General features: G+C 31.2%; 2 protein-coding genes and 1 pseudogene across 2 annotated transcripts; 1 reads left to right on the forward strand and 2 right to left on the reverse strand.

Annotated features, from left to right (window-relative positions):
- Positions 1-601: 601 nt before the first annotated feature.
- LOC143585746 (homeobox-leucine zipper protein ATHB-52 pseudogene) lies at positions 602-1,986 on the reverse strand (annotated as a pseudogene).
- A 9,313-nt stretch (positions 1,987-11,299) lies between these two features.
- Positions 11,300-13,030, forward strand: LOC143585756 (uncharacterized protein At4g28440-like). The gene is made up of 2 exons (XM_077067465.1): positions 11,300-11,523; positions 12,784-13,030. The coding sequence occupies exons 1-2, from the start codon at positions 11,300-11,302 to the stop codon at positions 12,971-12,973; spliced, it is 414 nt and encodes a 137-aa protein (XP_076923580.1). The 3' UTR covers positions 12,974-13,030.
- A 261-nt stretch (positions 13,031-13,291) lies between these two features.
- On the reverse strand, positions 13,292-16,391 carry LOC143585766 (putative aminotransferase TAT2). Its single transcript, XM_077067473.1, has 8 exons — positions 16,277-16,391; positions 15,420-15,692; positions 14,475-14,814; positions 14,178-14,396; positions 14,043-14,102; positions 13,810-13,965; positions 13,640-13,733; positions 13,292-13,548 (listed from the first exon to the last, which is right to left on the reverse strand). The coding sequence occupies exons 2-8, from the start codon at positions 15,662-15,664 to the stop codon at positions 13,418-13,420; spliced, it is 1,245 nt and encodes a 414-aa protein (XP_076923588.1). The 5' UTR covers positions 15,665-15,692; positions 16,277-16,391; the 3' UTR covers positions 13,292-13,417.

A 16,391-nucleotide genomic window follows, 5' to 3' on the forward strand; every position in this document is an offset into this window, starting at 1 on the left:
ATATGTTGACTGTCAATATTATCTAGGACTTTATACAAACTCAGTTTTTGTAAAACCTAGCTAGAAACTTATTTTTGCATCCAAATACAAGGCATACTGACAACAAGTTGAGCCGCTAGATCTTTTTAGATAACACATCAATACTAAGAAGAATTAACACACAAATACTCAACGCTAAATTACTTTCAGTTTTGAGTTTTGGTTTTAACTTTAATTTCGCTGGTAAACATTTGATTCCACTCTATCATAGGTCCCAAATTCGAATCTTGTTTCAAGTAGTTTTCAGCATATTCAGTATATGTTGCTATTTATATGATCTCGTTGATAGCAGGGTATTATTCATTGTCATGATCCAGTGAATTTTTTAATAACTTGCTCTTAGTAGTTGGTTACCAAGAAAAAAAAAAGCCAAGGCAACAAATATCATTTATATGTTTGCAACTTTGCATAATATGTCCTATATATATATGTATGCGTAGTATTACATGCTTTTTACAAAACTTAAAACTGTGAAAAGAATTAACAAACACAAAACATACAACGATAGATTAATTCAACGCGGATATTTTAAGACTGTTATATATAATGCAACTACTCCATGTAAGTTTAAAGGATTGTAGTCGACTCAATAAACCATGCATAATGCATTATATATCTAAATTGAGTTTCTTTTGGACCCGACAAATCTAAGATCAGTACTCATCATACATGCTGCAGCATACATATCTTCTACTTCAAAAACTTGTTCACCAAAACGATATAAATTGTTCACATCGTTTTCCAAGCTCCTTGATGAACTCTCGACATCCTCACCACATAAAAGGACCGAATAATCCATGGGTGGTCGATTGTTGTTGTAATACTTTTGGTTTCTTGCTTGTTGGGCTTGTACTTTGTTGAGTTGTGCTCGGAGTTGCTCAACTTCTTTTTGAAGACGTTTGGTCTCAACCAACGTGGCCTCTAGTTGGAGTTGAAGCCTGGAGTAGTCATGCTTCAGGCTTTGATTCTTCCAACGGGCACGTTTGTTTTGATACCAGATGGCTATCTGTCTTGGAGGGATACCAAGCTGGCGTGAAAGCTATTGTTTTCGCTCTGGTTCAAGTTTTTTGCTCGAGTCAAAATTTGACTCGAGCAACCTCACCTGATCCTCGGTTAGTCGTTTGGTGGTATGTTTATGTTGTTTTTGTGTGGGTGTTTTGTGGTTATGGAAAGATGAGTGATTCATGATTGGGGTTTGATTGTATAATTGTTTTGCTTAATAGAGAGGGGTAGGGTGTGAATGTGTGATGATGGATGTGAATATGAGAGGGTTGTTTCTATTTATGGAATGAATTTTGGGTCCCACATTTGCAAGTATTTGGTGGCTTTTGAAGCCATAGAAAAGTTTGCCAAAAGAAAGAAAAAAACAAGACATTATAATAATAACAATAAGTATGTGTTTCTTTATTTGACGGTGAATTGCCAATTATTTAATTTGTGAAACAATCATTTAAAGTTATCATCATATCATAAAGCTAAAATTGTTAAAAATTACTAATGTGAAAACAACTTGGTTTCTTCATCTTTCTTGGTTAATCGAATCTCGATTTGATTCTGGTTTGTGAATCCATCATGAATAGAAACAATCACGAAACAACTCAATCACCCTACAAAGCTAACTTGCTCATAAAAAAGTACAAAATTACCACCAATTCTTGTGATTATATTACTATTTTCGCATAATCACCATGATGTTTATGATGGTGATCCCAAACTTACAAGGACAACAACACGTCATTTCTTTCTACTACTTTAGTCGTCACACGTGAACACATTCTCTCATTTTATAATTCGTATCTAATTATTTTATTCATACGTGAACCTCTTAAATCTCATACTTTATTTTTGTTTTAAGGAATCATCAAAATGTCACAAAATAATCTTTATTTTATAACGTTGGTAATAGGAGGAGACAAGTTTCATACAAAGTCCATTGACTTTTCACTTGCCAAGTCACATGTAAAACAATATTTTCAACACCGAGGGATTACAATATTAGGGTAAAATACAAAATCGATGCCATAACTTGTATGGGCATGTTTTTTGACCAAAGCTACAAGATTGACAATGAACTTCAAAGTTCAAACTTCAATATAAAACAAAAGTCAACTATAAATGTTAACATACCTGGTCCTATTTTATTATTTTATTTTATTTTTTTTTTTTTTAAATTATGATCGATTTCTACCAAATGGTTCATGGTAAGATCGTAATATAATAAAGTTAGCCCAATAAAGAACAATCATCATCAAACGTTTAACACGATAAATTTATTTAGTGACAAAATTTCTTTTGCCGGTGTTGTAATTTTTCGCCATTCACATTCGTATGTCTATCAATAGGAATTTTTTGCCAAATCGGGTTAGAGAATCTTTTTACTAGATTGAGCTGGGTTAGTGAATATTTTGGGATTTTGAATGTTAATATAGGTTTTCGGTATGATTTCCGTATGGCATTTTTTTTTTAATTGTTACCGTTGCTATAAAATTTTATAAGGAAAAACATGTTATGTGAACACGTTTAAATAGTTATTGACTACTAGCTTGACACGGGTAGTTGCTAGCTTAGTTGGACGTTGTATAAACGCTTCTACTTAAGACAAATTAGGCTTCATAAAATGATAAACAGGTTATTCAAAAGGTCAAAATTTTGGTTTTCTGATTTTACGGTGAGAAAATCTATCTGGGGACCTTGCTTTATTACCGGTAAAATTGACAATGTTCTATAAGAAGACGAGATACCCCTTAAAACCTATTTAGAGAGCATCTAGAGAATGGGAGTAAAACGGGGTTTTAGAAGGATGCATGGTTTCATAAATACGCTTTCAAAAGCATGTTTGGAAATTATATGATCCGGGAATATATTTAGTTTCTATAGCGTGTTGATGCATAAGTAGATTTCACAGTCCTACATGTGGAGTTGGAAGAAGAAATGGCTTAATGAAGACATCATGAATAGGCAATTTCATCTCTGAAAACGTTGAAGATGGATGGGGATGGACAGAAGACCCATTGGATATGTGGTTCACAATGTGATGATCAAGCTAGTTTGTATGATTCAAATGGATTCCTCTTAAAGGCACATGCTTTGTCTAGAGACTAATGTAGAATATAATTCTAGTCTTAGTAGTTAACTTCGCGATCACTGTTCATATGCTAACGATATACGGAATCAGGCGTTCATGTGGTGTGACTAGGACGAACCAAGGATCTCATTTGCTCAACAACTTCTCGAGGTGATTGTCGGTGTCTCAACATCAAAAATATGAAAAAAAGAAATTCCTCATGGCTCTTGAAAATCCAGAATTTTGCAATCGAAAGTGATTGAGGGCATACCTCGCGTGTTCTTGTGGATTAGTCATCGATCTAGAAGCAGAAATATCATATATAACTTGGTCTGGTTGGTGTGAGTCTCATGCTTCATGTTTTATACGTCCTTGTCGATAGATGATATGATAGGTTTGTTTTTCTTTTGTCTTGTACTCTTGTTTAGCGCAATATTATATTAACGTTTTGAGTATTTTGTTAACAAAATCGACGTTTAAAAAAAATCAACTTTAATGCAAATTATTTATAGGAGTTATTCCTCAAAAAAAATCTACAACGCATTTGATTTTAATAGTATACGTAACATGAAAATTGAAGACCACAGTTGAGTTTGATATAACTGCTAGGAAGGATGGTATTTTTGTCTAATACCTTAATATTGAAAACCCACTTAATTTAATTTCAAAAACTCACTTAATTAAAACCCACTTAAATTTTCACTTATCTCTTACAACCACCACTGCCCACCGCCAACCACCGCCACCACCTTGCCGGAAAAGTCTTCGGAAATTTCGTTGGAAAATAAAACACTATGAAAAACACAATGAAAAATACACAATGGAATAAACACCATGAAAATAAAAACACAATGAAAAACACAATAGAATAAACACTATGAAAATAAAAACACAATTAAATTACACAATGTAAAAAACACAATGCAAAAAACACTATGAAAAAATAAAACACACTTGTATAACACAATTTTGTAAAACACAATTTTGGTAAAAAAAAACACTTTGTAAAAAACCCACGAATTTTTTTTTAATTTTTATATAGCAATATGGTACTCATATAAAAGATAAAAAAAACACTCGTTATTATGGTGAAATTGTTTTGAAAAAAAAAAGTCGTATAAAAAAGTTATGGGCATTTTAAAATAATAGGGGTATTTGACATGTGCCTTGCATGTGAAGAGAGAAAGTCAACAAATGTGTTATCCCTATTATGTCATTACCCTTGTTTTACACTTGATCACTCTAATCTAATCTCCACCATTCAATTTTAAAATGAATGAACAAGATTATTTCCTATCATTCTTAGGAAAACTAACCTTCTTATTATAACTCAACCATAATAATAATAATAATTAAACTTTAGACTACTTGAGCATGTTTATATTGTTAAAAAATCATAGACGATTAAGCTTGGAGTTAAAGCATGGGTTTCACGTGGATAAGACCCTACACTTATCTTAGTTAAGTATTTTAGTCAGCAATCCTTATCCAATTACCAATCAATCTGTGCTTAAAATATTATATCATAACAAACTTACAATTGTACTAATAATATTAATTACTAATGCCATCTATTCTAGTTTCACAATAAAAAATGGTGATAGACCCACCATTTAGCCACTAACGTTCATAGCGTCTGTTGAATTAAAGAGACTTGTCAATTTGGAGGGGTGCAGCGTCCCCATGCTTAGCTAATCCCATATCTTTGTGCATGTATCTCAAAATTTTATTCTAATTGAATATGAATATTTGATTATAACAATTCCCATTTAGGCTTACTATACACGTTCATCGATTGATTTTGTTGAAAGTTACTAATAATTGTTATTAATAGTGCTTGTGGTTATCAATTGCTATCACTTTGTTCATAACTTAGTAATTACTGTATGTATATATATGTGTCTATTATCACATATGTATATTAGATGTTGCTAATAGGCTGTTGGACCTTTGTACTGACCAACACTACATACAAGTTTATATTCATGTTAACTTATTGCCTAGCGTATTTACAACAAATCCGATTTGCGTTTATTTATGTAACATATAAAACGCACCATGTTAACAAATCAAACAGGTTGTTCATCCATTCAGTTTTTGGGTTGTTTGTTTAATGATTTTCAGTCGAAACCAAAAATTCAGTTAGTTCATAACTGGATTTGGTTTTTGGTTTTCACGAGTAAGTCATATAACTTTCTTATTTTGTTTTTAATTTACTTTACCATTATTCATATTAAGTTGGGCTACATTATATGACAAAACTTAAATATCCATTATCTGATTTCATCAAACTAAAAAATCGAATCGAACCGAATTACATTTATATTTTTTCACTTTTTCCGAATAACCAATAATCAAAGAATTGCCTAGGTAATCTATACGGGATAATCTAATGGCAAAAGACCACTGTCAGCTAGCTCAACCAAACAGTACAGAGCCCTTAAGCACCTCCAATTTATCTCCAGTTCCGGGGAAACTAATTCGCACGAACGCTCATTGATGGTAAAACTCGCACACCCAGAGAATTGAACCGAACATAAAAATCGAGTTTATAATTATTTGGTCCAGTTCCGTATTTTATTTAATCGACTTCAAACCAAACAACCTTACAATACTATTAAAGCAATACATATTGTCCACATGACATTCAACTAGCCTCTCTATATTAATTGTCCACATGTCATTCAACTAGCATCTCCACATCAATGTCACATCATTGTCAAGCATCTATTTCCTTTCCTATCTTGTATATTATTAAATAAAAAATGATGTTAATTATGGGAATCAAACCCTGGCACAATCACAAGATGGAAACTTAACAAATGCAACAATGGCCAACCAACTAAGGACTACTGATGTTCAATTATTTGAAATACAAATCCTATAGATTGAAAGAACCATTGTAAATAGAAGGTTTTTGTAATTATGGCAATGGCTGAATTTCTCAATAATCATTTGAAATTGTTACTATTAACCGACATTAGTTATTATTATATATATATATTATGACGTCATCCGAGTTAATGTCCGGTCCAACCTATCGGGTCGGGTCCGGGTCGACGTCCGGTCCGGTTATGAAAACATTGATTTAAACCTTAAGATTTTCCACCCTAATCATTTTAATCTCTCTCTCTCTCTCTACTTACTAACTCCACCATCCACCATCTTCTATATTCCGGTAATTTAGATCGGAATTAATCGTTTTCCGGTAAGGTTATATATTATACTCTAATGGCCAACAATGTTATATGATTTTCCGGCAATGTTATGTTTTTTTCCGGTAAGGTTTTCCGATACGGTTTTATATTTATTTTAATTGTTATATGATTTTGTAATAATCTCTTTAGGTTGTATATCAAAATCCAAGATTGAATTGATATTTTAAAGTTATTACGGTTTTCCGGTAAAATTTACAGTAAGATATTTGTTTGTATTTATATTAATATATGATTTTCTTATAATCTCTTTAGGTTCTATATCAAAATCGAAGATACAATGGAGATTTTCCCTATTTCGTTTTTCCGGTAACGCGATTCAAATATTCTGGTTATCAATTAGAACATCAATTTTACATTTGTTTACATAATTCAAATCTTCAATAAATGGTAATTTATTTTGTTGGTGCATTTTGTGACCGTCGCTATGCAATTCTGATCAGCGGAAACGAAGTACGAAGTTATGACAACTTCACCATAGGCGAAGTTATGACAACTTCTGCTATAGGCGAAGTTATAACAACTTCGCCATAGGCGAAGTTATAACAACTTCGCCTACAGGCCCAAGCCCAAGCCCGCGAAGTTGTTTATATATATATATATATATGTGTGTGTCTTGTTTAGGTTTGGTTATCCAGAAAGTCAGAGTGTTTTGTGATCAGTTTAATTGTCTAGAGAGAAACCGAGAGGGAGAGTCGTGTTGGACGGCCCGAGGTAGAGCTCACCTCGGGTCGGCCGTGTCTTTGTTTTCGTGTTTGATATGTAACGAGTTATGATTATTATATGAAAGGATCTGCAGATTCGTTTATCCCGTTCTTGTGTTTGTTTGTGTGTTTATGTATGTGTAACCGTGTTCTTCGTCTTCTACACCAATAAACGAGTCTAGGAGGATTCCGCACTCCTAAACGAGTCTAGGAGGATTCCGCACTCCTAGACCTCGTGCGGATCTCGTATCGATCAGCGACGCCCCGCAGGAACCTACATATTTATTATGTGATATTAATATTAATATTTAATTTTCTCATTTCAGGTTATGTTCCCAATTTGATATAGCTAATTTCATGGGTTGAAGATTTGTTGATAAGATATCTTATTTTTTTGTTTAACATTGATGTATATTTTTTATATTAATATATTTTTGATATATATTTTTTTGTTTCCCAACTTATTAATTTATTTCCAACTTATCAACGATGAAAGTCGAAAGTTTGACCATTCTTATATATTAATATTTAAGTAATAACAATAATATTAAAATCATGAATTCTAAATGTTCCAACTTATGATAATCTAAAGAAAACAATATCTGATGGTGATACATGTGCATAAAATTATTTTTCACAAGACATTGTGATGAAGGTTCTGTTGCAAATTGTTATGGCTATTATATTACTGAATGTTAATATTACTTTTATTACCTAAATATTAAATATATAATTTTGGTCAAACTTTGAAATTTCAAGTTAGATCAAATTAAAGTCTTGATTGTGTTTATAAACTTATTTTTGTTAAATGTTTGAATCATTTATAATTACAATAATTTGTTTCCAAAATGTCCACATTTAAGTTATTCATTCGCATTTATATTTTTATTGTATATATATATAGGGGATGGATCATGCGAGAAGTCAAGTTACAGCGAGAAGTGCGAGAAATCAATCTGGACCATTGATTATGTGTAATCAATGGAGTAAAAAAGTTATGGCAAACTTGTAATTATGAAGATACTAATCTACCAATATATTAATAAAGAAGGGTAGTTTGGTATTTGTTTTGTAGACTTTTCAAACAGAAACTTAAGTAATTAATAGCATTTATTTGTTATTATTACTAACTAATTGAAAGCCACCATTAATTTTATTTTTTAATTCATGTTATTAATTAAACTAATGTAATTTTAATCAAATACTATAATCTATTCAATCATAATTCTTAAAATGGTGTAATTCTTATCGTGTGTAGCTTCATTTATGTATTGTGTATGTTCATAGATGTACTGTGTAGGTGGTATTTCAAATGATGTATGTGTAATATTTATCGTGTGTAGGTTCACTTATGTACTGTGTAGGTTCGTATATGTACTATGTAGGTGGTATTTCGAATTGTGTATGTATAATTTTATTCATGTGTATGTTCATTATGTACTATGTAAGTTTATCGATACAATTGAATTCAAGAACTATTATCTGGATACATTTATAAAATTTCAGATTACGAGAACAGAAAAATAATATTGATAAATCAATAAAATTGAATTTGATAACATAAAAAAACTAGAATTTAATTTAGGTTGATTTGAATATGTTTTAAAAAATATAAAGACAAATTATTTGTAACTTCTCCATACATTATGACCTATCAAATATGAAAAAAATGCATATTTTACTATAAAACCATTATCATTAAATAAATGATAAAATAAAATAAAAAATGTGATTGGTTGGATTTATTTCTCGCACTTCTCGCAATAAAAACGCTTCTGAAATTAACCTAATCCTATATATATATATATATATATATATATATATATTATTTTGTTGTATTTTGTTTAAGCAATTTTACTATGTGTTTAATTTGTGGTCAAAATTTTGAAATTCAAATAAGAACAAATTAAATTTTTGATTGTTTTTATAAACTATTTTTGTTAAGCAGTCAATTAATTAGTTTAAAATGGATTTGACATTTCCATAATAACAAATTATATTCCAAAACTTTTTAGAGTTAAATACATATTTTTTAATGGGTCAGCTCGGGTTTGATTTTCCTTTTAACACACACAAGCGTGCACACACACACACACACACATATATTTATATATAGTAATCGATTTGATGATAAAAACACGAAAATACTATTATTATCCCTATATTTACTAATATGTTTTGTAATTTTACAGGTCTCAGACTTCTTGTATGATGAAGTATTCCTTATAGATTGCAATTTTTGGATGTTGATTTAATTAGATGTTTAATTTTTAATTAATATGTGTTTTTTTCTCATGTTATAAGTTATAAAAATGTTTTAACTTTTTATTTATCTTTGTTAGTGTTTGTGTGTTTTTGTATTTGAATTTACATAACAATTTAATGTCTCATAATTTATGTTAAATTTTTTTTTTATATAAATATGACATTTGCATTTACTAAATTTATAATATATGCATTGAACTAAAAATATTTTTCAGTTTAAGGTTAAACATCCATTACAATACAAACTAATTGTTACATAATGTTATTTGAAGTTAAAAATCCATCATTAAAAATATTCCAATATCAAAATACTATCAAGATTTTTTTTAAATTCCATTAAAATACCAATTAATGGTTACACGATTTTAATTGAATTTGAATTCAATATTATATTATAATAATATGTTAATTATGTCAAAATGGATGCTTAAAATAAAACTCGCATTAAAAGTTTTTAAATCTCAAAATACTTTCTAGGTTAATGTTTATTTAATAATTCAATATTATATTAAAATATTTTAATTATGTCAAAAATGTTGCTTAAAATAAAACGCTCGAATCCTTAATTTATGCATAGTTATGAGCATAATAGTAGTAAAATGATAATATGATGACTATCTCTATATAATTCTTATCATAATATTCATTCTTTCATTCCAAATATGTACATAGAGATTTATAATTTGTTTATAAGTTTGTGAATTGTATTTGTACATTTATTTCTCTTATTAACAATGCATTGAATTGATTTTGTAGTGATTTTAGTTTTCTTCTTTGTAAGTATAAAAAATTACAACACATTTCTTTGTATTTCGATGATTGTTTGATAAACAAAACTTTATGACTTCATATATCATGATGTAGTTTTTATTGATATATCTTTGTGGCTTCATGGATTAAGTTAAAAAGATGTTTTTAGTTGGCATTTTATGTTATTTGTTGTTTATGTTATTTTATTTTAATAAAACAACAATGTAATACCTTATAATGAATGTAAAATTATTTGTTCTTATAAATATTACACTATCAATTCATTATTATTATTATTGTTGTTGTTGTTGTTGTTATTGTTATTATTATTCTTATCATTGTCGCTATATATATATATATATATATATATTTATATACAATTTTCACGCGTATGATACAGGTTACTAACAATTGAAAAATATTGAAATTTTACATTATTGTTTGAGTCTTCGTCTCCAATTCTTCCAACGTTATAAAAATACATTTTTTAATATGTGACAACATTTTGTTCTAAAAGTTATTTTTAAAAACATAAAATGTATAATGATATCGGTATGATTGTTTTGTTTTAAAATAAATCAAACACTAGTGTTTGGTTGCAAATTATAGTTTATAATTAATAGTATATAAATATATCAAAATCTTATTATAAAAGTCATAAATAAAAATCATTATATAATATAAATCAATTTACGTATTACATAATATATTTTTTTTACTTTTATTATAACTTCCATCCGTGTATACCACGGGCTTTCACTATTAAACATGTTATTATTTTAATAATATATATAATTTGGATAATATTGTATTTTTAAATTTTCAGGTGGTGAAACAAAATGAGTTTTTTTGTTAGAATATTTGAAGAAGTTGATGGTGGTTTAATATGAAAGAACATGTTTAGATATTTTTGTTGATGTTTTTTTGTAGTTTGGTGTACACTAACTTATTGTAACTTTAAAATTTTAATATCTAGACATTGTAAATGATTAACGTTTTGATCCGAAAGTTGAAGAAATTTTGTGTGCTTGAATTTGTTATATACATTTATTATGTTTAGTGACATGTTATTCCACCCGCGTGTTATGCGGGTATATACCACAGTAAACATAAAAACAACGGGTTAGATGTGACCGTATGGGTTCCCGAAAATAGTATTAGCGTCTCAAATATGCATTTCATCATCACTCACACTCATACCGCTGGGCAACAACGGGTCCGATCAAACCGTGGTTCTTCAATTGACATCTGAATCTTGTTCAATGGCCGCCACAAACTCACAGGCTCAAGGATCGGCCAAACCGGGGCTTCGAAAGCCGGTTTTCATCAAGGTGGATGACCTTAAACCGGAAACTGGCGGTCTGACGGTTGTTGTGAAGGTGGTTAGTTCGGAAATGGTGGTGCAGAAGGGACGTAACGTCCGCATTGCTGAATGCCTCGTCGGTGATCAAACCGGCACCATTCTCTTTACTGCTCGTAACGATCAGGGGATAATTATATCGTTTTGTATTGTAGTGTAATTGAATTGATTTGTTGACCAATGTGTATTATAATATTCATCAAACAAGTCACGAGAAAAGGATCCCTAAACGCAAGTTACTGTTGGTAGGGTTGTAAACTAACCAAACCGGACTAGGCCTTGTTCATGCTCGTCTTTAAGCTTTTATATGACAAACAAAGGGTTTACGAACACCTCAACTGACGAAATTTCTTGTCCATCTTCGTTCATTAAGGAAATGAACTTGTTCGTGAACGTCCACGAACATAAACGAATGAACACAATGTTTTGTTTGATTTGGCTAACCGAAAATGGTTAACATTCATATTCATATGTTAATTTACATATAAATTAATCGCATAATACTCCGTGTATATTTTTGTTTTATAGTTAATAATTTTCCTTAAATTTGTGTGATAAAATTAGAAAAATCAAGAAAAAATAAAAAAGAAAAAAAAACTTTTAAGGAACATACATGAACAAACAAACATCAAGAACATAAGCGGACGTAAACAAACGCCTTATCGAACGGTCATATACACAAATGAACCAACATGGCATTTGCTCGTGTTTGTTCATTTGGTTAATTGAATTAAATTCCTTGTTTGTGTTTGTTCATTTACTAAATGAACATAATAAACGAACTTCCCACTAAACAGTTCGCCGAAAATTTGGTTTGTTGCAGTCCCAGCAGGGGTCTAACTGTCTAAGGGGCAAAGCCCTTGGCTGGGGTTTAGCTGTTAAATTCGGAGTTTCATTACAAATTATAGTTTGTGTCAAAATTTAAAATTTAAAACCGAATCCTGAAAAATCGAATTCCTTGTGATATGGTCATCTTTCTTGAAATATCATGTTCTCGAAATCCATAAATACTTGTCCTCGTATTTTAAGTTTTATTCTATTGAAGGATTCGGGAGAACCACCCAATTATTACGATCTGAAAGTGTTTAATAACTAGTTATCCAACCATTACAAAATACAAATCCCCAACAGTAGTAACTTGTGTTTAGGGATCCGATTGATGAAGATTTTTTATTATATTTCCATGAAGAGAACTGTGGTTTTGATGTCTTTAATTGCTTGTTACTACCTCAAAATGTTTGACTTTTATGGGTCAAATAAGTCATTTTTTACTGGCTTTAGTTGAAAGTTTTTAAATTATCTATATGCAACTATTAGATAGAAGCAATTGGGGATAAGATATAAAAACTGAAACCATGTTAACATCTTCTGCTTATTATCCTTTGCAGTTGATCTCATGAAACCTGGTACCACTGTCATCATTCGAAATGGAAAAATCGACATGTTTAAAGGCTCGATGAGGCTTGTGGTGGACAAGTGGGGTCGTATTGAGGTAACTGATCCTGCTACATTTGAAGTCAAAGAGGACAACAATCTTTCTACTGTGGAATATGAGCTGGTAAAGATTGATGAGTAGGTAATTTATTGTTCAGTTGCTGTTTATTATTGTTTAATTATGCTGGTAGCCTGATTTAGTATTGGATTAGAAATACGGGTCGTATTGCTTTTATATAAAAACAAAAATTATGCTGGTTATTTTTGCACTTGGGAGAATGCTTTGGCTGTTTTGATTATATATTATATAATTATAATACCTTTATTGTTCTTATCTTCCTTTACTGCTTCCTGTTGTTTTGTTATTATGTTATTTCTGGTTTGCAATTTGAACTCAAAGACTTAGGGGCCATATTTATTATTATTTTTTTTTTTTGCACACATGAAACACACATTAGGAAGCCAGGAACACTTATATGCTTATAATTGATAGAATAACATGAATATTGTTACATCTTATTATGATTTATAGTTACATCTACTGGCTATATACTAAACAAAGGCGTGTCGTTTGAATTACAATGTATTAGTTTAAACCGTTTTGTTGACGGGAATGCCTTTGATAGAAAGATTTAACTCTATCAAGAGCTTCTTCTAGAGAAGATGGTTCTGCAGCAAAAGTGATTCGAACCCAGTTTTTTAGACCCACTGTAAGACCTGCAAAACCAAAAAGATATACATATACGTAAGCTTGCTGCACAAATCTTTAATACAATCTTGAAAGAGTTTTAGTTTGTGTGCTTATCACCTGGAAGAAGGATTACAGTTTCTTCTTTTGCTAGCTTGAAACAGAAGTCAATATCATCAATAATATCTTTAAGTAAAGAAACATTCAGCTTCACCTGCATAAAGAAACAACTTTTTAAAATGATTTCCCATTAAATTTAAAGATTTTAACCGAATCAGCCAAATTCTTACCATAATAGCCATAGCTCCCTGAGGTTTTTGTGGGCATGTAAAACACGGAATCTCTTTAATTTTCTTGAAACAAATATATGAAGTCTGTTTCAGTGTGCCTAAAGTTCTTGTAAAGAACACCTCTTTCGTATCCTCCAAGATGCGAGGAACAGCCGCCTGAAACGTCATTTATGAATTGCCACTTTTGGAAAATAGAAATTAAGTGACTTTATACAGAATTATGGAATTAGAACCTGTATAAAGGTAGCTGGACCGCCACATATATCAAAGTACTTCTTTAACCGGTCAACAGTCTATAAAACAATAAAAAGATAGTTGGAATTCAGTATATATGTTGCTAGTGTTTTGAGATTATAGAAATTTTATACCTTTGCATTCTTGAAGATGCCATTAGGATCAGTAGTAACAAACCACCCGAGCCTCCAACCAGGCACCAACCATCTTTTTGACAATGAACCAAGCGTTAGGACCGGAACCATGGACCCAAAAATACCCATAGGCACAAACGGGTTTTCTCCAAATGCTAAATGCCCATAAACTTCATCTGCTACAACTAGTATCTTGTGCCTCTTTGCAGTTTCAGCAATCTAGCAATAGCAATAGCAATAGCAATAGCAATAGCAATACGTGTGTCTGTTGCATGTCTGTGTGTGTATGTTTATTACCTTTTTTAGATGTTGATAACTATATACATTGCCACAAGGATTCCCAGGGTTTATTACTACAATAGCAACAGTATTGTGATCGGTCAATGCATCAACGGCTGCAAGGTCAACCTCCCAGCCTTTATCAGGAAGAAGGTCATAATGTCGAATTTCCACATTTCTAAAAGCTGCACAAAGCTCGTAAATTGGAAATCCGGGTTTGGGAACTAATATGTTTGCGCTCGGTTTAGCTAGAATTGATACTGCAACTTCTATAGCTTGTGTGCATCCTGCTGTTATAAACACATCATCTTCTGATAATTTGTATGGAAGATTTATGGATAAATATTCAGCTATTGCCCTGATAACACCATAAAAAACAGAACAACACTAAGTTCCATCTTAATTTTGAACTTGTTGACAAAAATGTCAACGCTGGATTGTGAAGGGTGTCTAACTGGAGCAGGGTGTTCAAAAAACTAGTGGCTTGCTAAAAAAACTCGTTTGTAAACAAGCCGGACGGCCAGTTTGTAAACGAAACGAGCCAGGGCCACGGTTGGCTCTGCACGTTCGATAACCGGCTCGTTGGCTTGTCTAAATTATACCCCAGATTTAATATATAATAATAATAATAATAACATATAAAAACCTTAAAAAAAACAAAGAAAAAATATAAACCATATAATATATTGAATCTGCTTCTAGATTAAAAAAAAACAAAAATAATGCTTATAATATTATACATCTCTAGTTTATAAATTTAATATTGTCTCTGTTAAAAGAATATTTTCTTTTTGTTTTTTATATGTCACGTGTAACTTTTTTTTTTTTTTCAAATTATGAGGTGACTCTAGCTTTTAATGAGCCAAGCTCGACTCGTTTAAGTTCGATCCCAATCCCAACCTGGCTCAGCTCGGCTCGTTTACAGCCCGAAATTGCAAAAACAAAAGGGGGAAAAATACTTACTTTCTTGTTTGTGGGAGACCAACAGTAGGTGAATAGCCATTGAATCTTTGGGATTCAAGAGTTTGAACCACAGAATCTTGAACAACAGTATTGGTAGTGAAGCAAGAATAAGCAGTTGGGTCTCCCATCCCTAAAGAGATCAAGTTCATCTTCTTATCTTCATCAATACTTGCCATTAAAGTACCAAGAGTACCCTTTATTGTCACATTTGTTGGTGTGTTCATGCTCTTGCTCCCATTTTCCATTTTCACAGAGACAGGGGCACACTTGTCTCTGCAATAAAAGTATGTTATGTATCATGTATGCATGTATATGCAGACCCAGTGGGCCAGTTGGGCCTGAACAATTTAGGAAGGTTGTCAATGGGACCCACTGAATGTTTAGTAGTCTTCTCAGTTAGAAGAGATGGTCTTTTAGTATATTCTCTTGTATGGTGTAGAGCTTCATGCCCACACAATATTGGTTTATTAACCTATGACTATAATTCTGTGTGTGGTTGATAATATGATATAATATTTGAGGTTTTCATGATCCTATGGATATAAAAATAAAAAATGTTTAAATTACATATGTGGAGGAAAGTAAAGGTTTTTTATGTTATAGACTTATACACGTCAATTGTATCACATGGTAACAATAATAGTATCATCTCTAGGATTAATATTGTCTATTGTGCATTGATTGATTTAAATTGGTTTTGGCCTGAATTTTTATAATTTACTATTTGCTATAAATCGATGTAACCAACCTCTTGTCGGTTCTCAGGTTCGGTTCAATATGGAACGCGGTATAACCGAAACTGGACCGCTACGTGATACCTTGGTTGATTATGCTAAGGAAAAAGAAAGGGAACTTACAATATTGACGACTTTTGACGTGTCCGACTCGACTCGACTCGTCCAGTCCAAATAAAATGATGAATGTATGTATGGAACTACATTGGATTGTGTTTATATATAGAGAGATTTAGGG

Source organism: Bidens hawaiensis, unplaced genomic scaffold (assembly GCF_021521415.1).
Source record: "Bidens hawaiensis isolate Kalapana, Puna unplaced genomic scaffold, B.hawaiensis_p1.1 tig00001575_1, whole genome shotgun sequence".
NCBI classification, from domain to species: Eukaryota; Viridiplantae; Streptophyta; class Magnoliopsida; order Asterales; family Asteraceae; genus Bidens; species Bidens hawaiensis.